Source organism: Equus caballus, chromosome 1 (assembly GCF_041296265.1).
Source record: "Equus caballus isolate H_3958 breed thoroughbred chromosome 1, TB-T2T, whole genome shotgun sequence".
Classification (NCBI taxonomy): Eukaryota; Metazoa; Chordata; class Mammalia; order Perissodactyla; family Equidae; genus Equus; species Equus caballus.
Genome location: NC_091684.1, coordinates 63,581,720 through 63,591,396, shown reverse-complemented (window position 1 = coordinate 63,591,396; position 9,677 = coordinate 63,581,720). Strand labels below are relative to the sequence as shown.

The 9,677-nt window shown below is 37.4% G+C and overlaps 1 protein-coding gene across 5 annotated transcripts in view; it reads right to left on the bottom strand.

Moving 5' to 3' along the window:
• Window positions 1–3,620: 3,620 nt before the first annotated feature.
• Window positions 3,621–9,677, bottom strand: part of SAMD8 (sterile alpha motif domain containing 8) — a 55,404-nt gene continuing 49,347 nt past the window's right edge. For all 5 annotated transcript variants that reach the window (XM_005602505.4, XM_001503968.7, XM_070227742.1 and 2 more), the window contains 2 exons: window positions 8,445–8,595; window positions 3,621–8,270 (listed from right to left, as the gene is read on the bottom strand). In XM_005602505.4, the coding sequence (XP_005602562.1) occupies window positions 7,966–8,270; window positions 8,445–8,595 (456 nt within the window). In that variant the 3' untranslated portion in view covers window positions 3,621–7,965. The remainder of the gene's footprint in view (window positions 8,271–8,444; window positions 8,596–9,677) is intronic.

Genomic DNA, 9,677 nt, shown 5'->3' with positions numbered 1-9,677 from the left:
AATTTATTCTACAGATAAACTTGCACATATGCAAAGTACCATATGTTATTTATTGTAGCACTGTTTGAATAGTAAACAATCTTTTAGGGAACGAGTAATAAATTACGACATCTGTACAATGAAATGTCATGCTGCTATTAACAAGAATGAGGCAAATCTCATACTTTATGTACATATATGGAGAGAACACTAATATATTATATGAGAAAAAAAAAGCAGCTCTTGACATCAGGGAGCTGGCCTGATACCATTAACTAGGATTTGGTGTCGCGAGAAGCTGGACTGGCACTCACAGCTAGGCCTTATTGTTTTCCTGTTGAACATAAAAAATTTCACAGAACACCAACATCACACAAGGAGATCTGTGACCATGAAAGAGCAAGACAAAACCAAGACTACTCAGTAATCATGTCTGAACAGATAAAAATAATAACATTATTGAAACCACAAAAACAATCAAATATCCCTCTATCCTGGCTAATATGATTGACTGCTATTTCTGTTTGGTAAAATTGTAACATTAGTCTTTTTTTTTTTTTTTTTTTTGAGGAAGATTAGCCCTGAGCTAACATCTGCTGTCAATCCTCCTCTTTTTGCTGAGGAAGACTGGCCCTGAGCTAACATCTGTGCCCATCCTCCTCCACTCTATACATGGGACGCCTACCACAGCATGGCTTTTGCCAAGCGGTGCCATGTCTGCACCCAGGATCTGAACCGGCGAACTCCAGGCCGCCAAGAAGCGGAACGTGCGAACCTAACCACTGCGCCACCGGGCCAGCCCCTGTAACGTTAGTCTTAATTCATTCCTCTTGCCTATTGTCAAGATTTATTAAGATACCTAATCATAGAATTGCCCCAGCATCCTGAAAGCATCCACTCCAGAGCAAATCCATGCTTCCTTAACATTTTCCCCCAAAACCACCTAATCTAAACCCAGATCCTATAATAAGTCCTTTCCAACACCCTCCAGCTGAGATGCCCTGTAATTCCCCATGGTGTGTGTTCTCCCTCATTACAAGGAGCAATAAGCACAACTTCTTCAATTAAGGTATGTCCTTGGAGGGGAAGGCATTGGCACATGTTGAGTGAAATAAGCAATTGCAAAACCATGTATATATGTGCATATACAAGTATATGCTACAATTTGTGTAAAATAATGTAAAAATAAATTTTGAAAATATTTGTTTGTATACGCATAGTATACCCCTGGAAAAACACAAGTTAAAAATGGTTGCCTCTTGGAAGGAGAACTAAAGGCTGAGGCACAGGGGTGCGAGGAAGAGTTTTCAATATACATAGTTTGTTACCATGTTCACTAATTACTTACTTAAAATTAATAATTTTTTTAAAAGAGAGTACGAATCAAGATAGTAAAAGAAAGGAAGAATCAAAGGCACCACTGTGGAATCGGTAGTGAAGAAAATTCAGAATCTTGCCTTACCAAATTTCCGCATGTGAGATTTCAACCATGTTGAAGTCCCTCAGATTGCATAACTACTGCCAATATGCTCCCGCTAAGCCTCCAAAATCAGTCTTTGTGGAAAAACAGGATCATATTTCACATGCTTTGATGTCTTATTGATGAAGGCTGCTGATTAATCTGTATCAAAAAACCATTAGGTACAGATATTCTCTTTAGGGTGGGATCCAGGGCTCTTAAGGCTGGAATATGAACAGGACATGGTGGTTTTGTATTTCTGGCTCTCTTGGGGAGCCCTGTGAGCTGAGAACATATAGCACTTAAATATCACGCTAGTCTAGCAGAGGCCTTACAGCTATCATCTGGTATTCTTCAAAGCTGTAGCTGAGGGTGATAACTGAACTCCTCTGAGGTATTCTCTTAGCCAAGCACTCTTCAAGTCTCCACCAAAGCCGGCTCCCACTCCACTTGATGGCTGGCAGCCCAGCACTAACAGGTGGGTTAGGTGCACGACCACAAGAAGGACAATTTTGGATACAGAGTATATTATATCCTATATTCATATTACACCAGCTAGTAGAAGTTGGCAGCTCATTTGTTTGGTGTCTTGATCTTCCTTCGCAGGGGGCAAAGGCCTTCGTCAAGCTGTGCCCAGTCCTGGGTCCTTGACTAGCATACTATCTTGGCGTCTCTACCCTTCCCTTCATCTCCAGTTTGATCTTTTGTGTACTTCCGACCATCTCACCTCTCTCTTTTCGACTTACACTTCTGCCCTTTACTAACTCCTGTTTTACAGCACTACTTAAACCTGTCCCAACAATTTAGACCCTGCCAAGAGACATTCCCAATGCTTCCATTTATAATAAAATCAAACACATAGCCTGTCAACAGTTCCCTAATACCTATACAAATAAACCCAATTTTTTGCATGGCAGTTAGAGCCCTCCAAGCCTTTCATCATGTCCTTACGAATTATCCTCCAGGGAAGGCTCAGTTCAGGTTTCACATGCTTTAGTGAATGTTTGGACCCTCAGTCTCCAGTTGGCCCTTCCTCTCCCAAGCTACCATTAAACGAAGACATAAAATTTGCCTATTGCCTCACTGATTTCCAAACATTTCCTTCCCCTATCCTCAACCCTTTTTTCAAAGGGAAAGCCTACTTGGAAGCCAAATACGTAAAACACCAACTCTAGATGAAAATGATACAAGCCCCAACTCTCTTCCCTTACGTCTGAAGATATTCAGCCAGGCAGTTTTAAAACTACTGGTCTATTCCACCAATGAATGTTATCTACCTTTTTAAGTTATCTTCCCAGCTAGATTATTAATTCCCTGGGGAAATAGGCCCTGTTTTATTGACCTAAATTCAACTAATATTTCAGCATTATTACCAGATACTGAGCCAACAAGGCTACAGTAATTTTATAATCTGGCCCTTAATACAACCTATGAAGTAGGCATTCTGCCTCCCCACATGCACCCCCATTTTCCACATAAAGTTAAGTGGAGTTGGAAGAAAAGACCCAATTTAATCAGCAGCAGAGATGCAACTCATACCTAGGTCCTCAGAGTCTAAATCCAGTGCATTTTCTATTCCACCAAGCAGCCTCTAAGTCTGTTCTGGACTAGTCTTTCCCCAGAGTTCCTGAGAGAGACCAGCTGGGGCCAGCAACAGAGAAACTATAATTAGTAGTGATCATGAAGACTAGTTCAGTTGTGGGGTAAGCTCATATGGTCCCGTGACAACGCTTAGTGTACCAACTACTCCATGGTTCTGGGCTACTGGGCTACCTCCTAACAACTGTTTTCTTGTTCATCATTATCTCCAAAGCTGACCTGACAGGATGATGTCATCTTCCCATATAAACTACAATTAAAATAAACCAAAACAAACAAAAAACTTAAATGTGTCCAGGAATAAGTAGCTATTTGCTTCTCTTCCCTTCCTCTCAACTTAGTCCACAATTATTCTACTAACCTCAGGAAGATGACTTTTCTTTCCTAGTTTACAGAAAGGAAAGAGGAAAGGGCAAATGGTTTATCTAACAGACAACTAAGAATTCGTAAACGCCAGGGACTAGATACTTTATTAGGATTTAAAGTTGCAGGGCCCAATCATTTGCAAAAATAAAAATTCACTCTATAAAAAATAGACCAGCTGCATTAATAATGCAAAGACATTTAAATAAGAGACTGCAAACCAGCTTTCAAATGTTTTATTTTTAGTGTTTTTAAACATTTTAATACAACAAAGATATAAAATAATATATATTAGTTAAATCTGGATATAATTTAGAATCAAGATATTTACTTATATACAATACTGTGCTTCAAGGTATCACTACCACAGGAACTTTCACATCTTCAAGTAATACTAGTTTTGTGTAGATAAGGTGACATTTAGGTAGAATTCTTAAACAAAACATGCCCATTTTAGTCCATGCCAATTTTGCTTTCCCCAGTAAGTACCAGTTTCTACTTTCTTTGTTCTGTATCAGAAATACTTCAATTGTCCTAACAATCTAACAATCTCTGAACAAATAGTTACTAAAATTAAGCATTTTTAAGATGACATTACTAACTGATAACATTGCTTGGCTATCTTCAGACAACCCAGTAGTTCAGATTGAAACAGACCTGAAATAACAATGAAATTAACACAACATTCCTTCTCCCTCCATATTAGGCACAAAGCTTCCTTATATTTAAACATAGAGTACACTGAATAAAAAGTCTTTTGGTTAATTTAGGGTAGAACATATTCTAAAAACCAACTTTATTGGTAGCTGAATTATGACTTACAGATTTCATAGATATTTTTAGTGACCTTGATGCAAAGCAGTAAGCCACATTTTAGTTACCTGATATTGTTGGCATTTGCTGGGGGTGAGAGGTAGATAAGAGGGGGACCAAAACCTACTTCCATGATAATTTCAGTCATTCAAAGCCACTCAAAGACAGAGAGGGAAAAAAACCTTCAACCTCTTTCCTTTCTCAAGGGTCACCTGAAGCAATCTGTTTTTGATGATACTAACAATTCTCTACAGAGATAGCAAGGGTAATCAGGCTAAACTTTTTACAAATGCAAACTATTTTAACTGCCAAATAATGTTGGCCTTAAAACTAACATGCTTTGCTGGCTTTGAAACTATCTAAATGAAACCAATACCATTGAAGAAAGCTATTGGACTATTCTAAGAGAGCTTTCTTGTCTCAAATGCCTCAATACCTTAAAGAACTGACAAATGACTATTACTATAATTACTTTTAGTAAGGGGTAACTTAAATCTACAAAAAGACTATCAAAGAATTAAATTTATTAGATCCTAGAGTTTAAAACAAGAATATGGTTAATGTTTTCAGGCATTTTGGAACTAGAATCCTTCAAAAAAGTTTACTATGAAACTAATGATGAAACTGCCTTTTGCTGAATGCAGTCAAAGCAGGTTAGTGTTATATGACTTTGAATATATAAATAACACTTTCTAAACAGATGTACTTAAAACAGACTGTTTCGTATCAGCTATAAAAGGATTTGGCTCCTCTGTTCTCCACTTACAAATGATAAGATTTTTGGAATTCTAAGTAACAGCAGGTACAGGACAGAGAAGAATGTCACTTGTAGTGTCACAGTTACACTACCAGCAGGTCTCTCAGTCACTGGGTTTTTTCTTGTGAACAGTCTACACTTGTTTAACTGACTGGTTCTAAGGCTAAGCTCATTGCTTACTGATTTAAAAGGATACTAATAAACAGACTCAGCATATGGAAGATATGACCACATTGCTTGGCTACCTTCAGACAAACCAGTAGTTCAGAATGAATTGCTAGCGTAAAAATACCACAGAGAACTATGGAGATCACAGCCATGTTGAGACATCTGCAGCATGGCCAAAAATTATCCCAAATTACTTGGTGATAATAGCAAACTCGCCTTCTTCAAAACCTCCCACTCCCTATGAACTCCAATTACCCTTTAGTAACACTGCCTTGCATGGTCTTAAAAAAAAAAAGGCAATGTTGCCCCCAGGAGCAGAGAAAATGCATCGAGAACTTTCAATATAACTTCCAGTTTGCATCCCCAAACCAAAAACCTTCTTAGTTCCTTCTGAGCTCTTAATGTTTAACGATGTAAGCCTCTCACCAGTCTGCAACTGTAAAACCTAATACACGGTCAAAAAATATGTAGATAGAAGGCATGTAGCTTCTCTACCTAGCCACATTCACACCCAAAATGTAAATGTAAATACTATCTTCACTATGGTTTAGATTTTAACAAGAAAAAAATACAAAGACAAATCTGGAAATTTCTGGACAAAACAAAAAGTGACTAAAATATAGGTTTCATATTTTAAAAAAACACAGAAAAGAATTTTGTCTCAAAGTTTTCCAAAAAGGGACTTGGAGATGATCAATTTATATAAACACTACCTTGTAATAGGTGTAACAATAAATTATAAATCTAGCTTACCTTTTCCTCAAAACAGATATGATAACGCAAGGCTGAAAAGTTATTTTACAATCCTCATTGCAGTCTGCTGTTAGGCACTCTTAATGTCAATAGCTCTGCAAAGTTAGCTGCAATTTTTTTTTTCTATTTTGTTCTAGAATAGAATCCATATGAAGGAAAGAAGACTGACGTTAGGAAATTTGCCATTAAGTCGCTATTTAACATTCTTGAATTAATGTTGCCATAGATTTTTGTCAAACATTTTCCCAAAAGCCAGCATCAGTCCCTTCTAGGTAAATTCAGTCCCATTCTGTCATTTGGTTTGAAAAGTGGCAAGAACACATCTTTTAACCTCAAGGGCCAAACTACTCTAACTGGCATAGGAAACATCCTTCACCCTTCATGATTATGCAACTTCCTTAGATGAAATGTTGGCATTTTGTCCCTAGCATGTAACAGAATCAACAATTTAAGATACTATAAGATTCTGAAGAATGAGATTTAAAAGCATAATAAAACTTGACTTGCCTTGTGCCATTTTTCAAGTGAGAAATAAAAAATAATGTTCAGAGTAGACTCATATTGAGGTCACTCAGCACTGGCTGAAACTCGTTTGTATAATATTCCTTTCCTGCCCAATCCATTCAGGTTCATCTCTAACTTATACAGGGGTGGTGATGTGACTCAAGGTGCAAAAATAGAATATTTCACCCATCTAAGGAGCAAGCTTCTGCTAAGTGGCTTAATTTTAAACCTCAAATGCCAGTACCTTTTCTAACTCCTTGTTTTAAAATGGAATGTAAAAACTATGATTAATATTCCAAGTAGCAAAGCTCATCCACTGGGGTTCAAATTTCAATTCCATAACCATCCTATTGTCATAACTACTATAGAAAATCATTAAAAGTGACAAATGTTACCAAAGAGGTCAAATTACTTAAGGTATCAAATTTCTAGTGTTGTAAACAGCAACTAAGTTATATCACTTCCTGACTGCCAAATTAAGACTAAAAAGAATGTATGTACACGTTGTATTTAAAAATAAAAAACAAAACCTTTTCATATCCAAATATGTCTGCAACTGCTTACTTTGCATGGCCAAGAATGAGAAATTTCAAAAACCAAAAAGTTATATTATGCCTGCAAGCTGTTATAAATTTCTTTTCAGAAAGAGAAAAGATATTCTTTGCATGCATACCTCCCGACTTAAACACATAAGAATTTTATCTAACATCTGATAAAACACTCCACTATTTTGCTTATTAAATAACATCACTGAAAAGCATAAAATTGGGCTGTCATCTGTCTAACTAACATCTATAGCACAAGTTATTCCAGGAATCTACATCACTAAAATTAAGCCTATTTTATTTTTATAGATGCAGCCATTTTTCCCTCATGAATACTTACTGATGGTAATACTGAACCTCAGAACAAAACAGAAACTGCATCTTTTGTTGCATCTTTGGTGAAAAATGCCAGCACTATATATATTTGTACTTTGTCACCTCGTGTATGGCCCCTTTCATTTTCTTCTTGTTTCAGGCATTCTAGTATGTTCAGTAAACTTTTCTTAAAGATGGTTCAGAAGGCAAAAATTATTTGTTAGTAAAATGGATCACTTTTCAGACTTACATTTTTAAAGAAGACACAGAGATTAGTTCAAAGAATAAGTACTGCTCACTTGGTAGGGTTTTCCTTTGAAGATAACAAGGAACTTCAAAAAGACTAGAGTCCTACTAAAAATCAAAAAAAAAAAATCTTTCAATCAACAAATTGCTTAAGTTGATTTAGTTAAGTTCAATAAGCAAATACTCAACAGGTAAGGGTAACAGCCTAATTTCAATCACAACATTGTCTGCCTAAAGAGAAGGGGCAGAAAACATTTACTTAAGCTTTCTGTTCAAACAGATTATGTAAGGACTCTTGATTGTTTTATCTTGCTTTCTATAATCACAGCCTTGCTCAGAAGTTTACTTTGTCAACACATAAGCCAAAAAGTAAGGCATTCAGAACAACCTAGGGGGAGAAAGCAAAGTTATTCACTTTCAACATCTACTGTATATTTAATCATGAACCCATTACAAAGATAGTTTCATCCAATTAGTCTTTTCATTATTGCTGGTTTTGAAAATGGCCAACAATATTCATTAGGTACTGTACCATTAACATTGCACTCAAAAAAAGAAAACATGGGAAACCAAATTCTCGCTCTCCTACTCTGCTGATAAGCTCTGGTATTGGCTAGAGTATGGTAGTACAAAAAGAGTCTTGTTGTGATATAAAAGGCAATAAATACATCAATGGAATAATGTTCGTGGGCAGCCAAAATGAAGAAGATTCCAAAGAGGTTGAGAACCCAGGATAAAGTGTGCAAGAAATTCCAGCTTCTTGGTGTATCTGGGAAAAGGACAGAAAGATCATTTTAAAACCACATTCCTTCCAATGCTTCTAAGTCACGTGTTTCTTAGTTCAGTCTGTTTCTCCCATTCTTCAAAGAACTTGACACCCTTCCCACAGCCTCTTCTGCAGCTAGTCATCTAACATGCATAGAAGAATGAAAGAGATACTTACATTCAGTGACAAAGAAATTCAGCATAGTTAGGACGACTGTGTGGCCACTGAACATATAATCTCCACAGGTGTGAACACCAGTTAGGGTCATACCAAAGCCACTCCAAATGGCAAAAGCCCGGTGTAGTTTCTCCCATACGCTGCCATATATCTAAAAAGAAAGCTATGAATTAGTGCTTCAAATGCTTAGGGAGGTAGGGGCTTCCAAACATCCACTCTCACTGAAATTCAAATGCTGAATGACTTAGAAATAATATCTAAGCAAAAGCAACCAGACTTCCAGTCTAATGAATTTCAAACATCAAGAATGGGTGGTCAGGGCCAGCCTCGGTGGCCTTGTGGTTAAGTTCAGCACACTCCGCTTTGGAGGCCCGGGTTTATTTCCCAGGCATGGACCTACACCACTTGTCATTGGCCATGCTGTGGTGGCAGCTCACAGACAAAAAAAGAGGAAGATTGGCAACAGATGTTAGCTCAGGGCAAATATTCCTTAGGAAAAAAAAAAAGAATGGGTGGCCAAAGCTTGGCAGTACTCAGAAGAAATATTTTGGTAACTACATGAAATCAATGTAATTCAAACTTCTCTACTAGGAGTTTCTTTACAATGAAAAAGTCACTCTAACACAAAAATATGTTCAAGTTTTTACTCCAATAATACAGTAGTATTTGCTTGGCTGTTCTTGCCAGTAAGAAATAGACTATGATAGGGGCTGGCCTCGTGGCTGAGTGGATAAGTTCGCGCGCTCTGCTGCAGGCAGCCCGGTGTTTCGTTGGTTCGAATCCTGGGCGCCGACATGGCACTGCTCGTCGAGCCACGCTGAGGCGGCATCCCACATGCCACAACTAGAAGGACCCACAACGAAGAATATACAACTATGTACCGGGGGGCTTTGGGGAGAAAAAGGGAAAAAATAAAATCTTAAAAAAAAAAAAAAAAAAGAGAGAGACTATGACAGAGACGATGGCTATTATTCAATATCCATTCTGCCCTTCTTCACTGGTAACAGAATCTCATATTTATTTGAAGCAGCAATGAACTCAACCAAAACATTGCATTTCTTAGCCTCCCTTGCAGCTAGGTGTGGCTCTGTGACTAAGTTCTATAAAATAAGATATATGTGGAAATGTAAAACATTTCTGGGAAGGCTATTTATAAAGGAAAGAGACAACAGCTCAGAGGAAGTCTTTTCTACCTTTCCTTCTTCTAGCCTACAACTTAGACATGATAGTTGA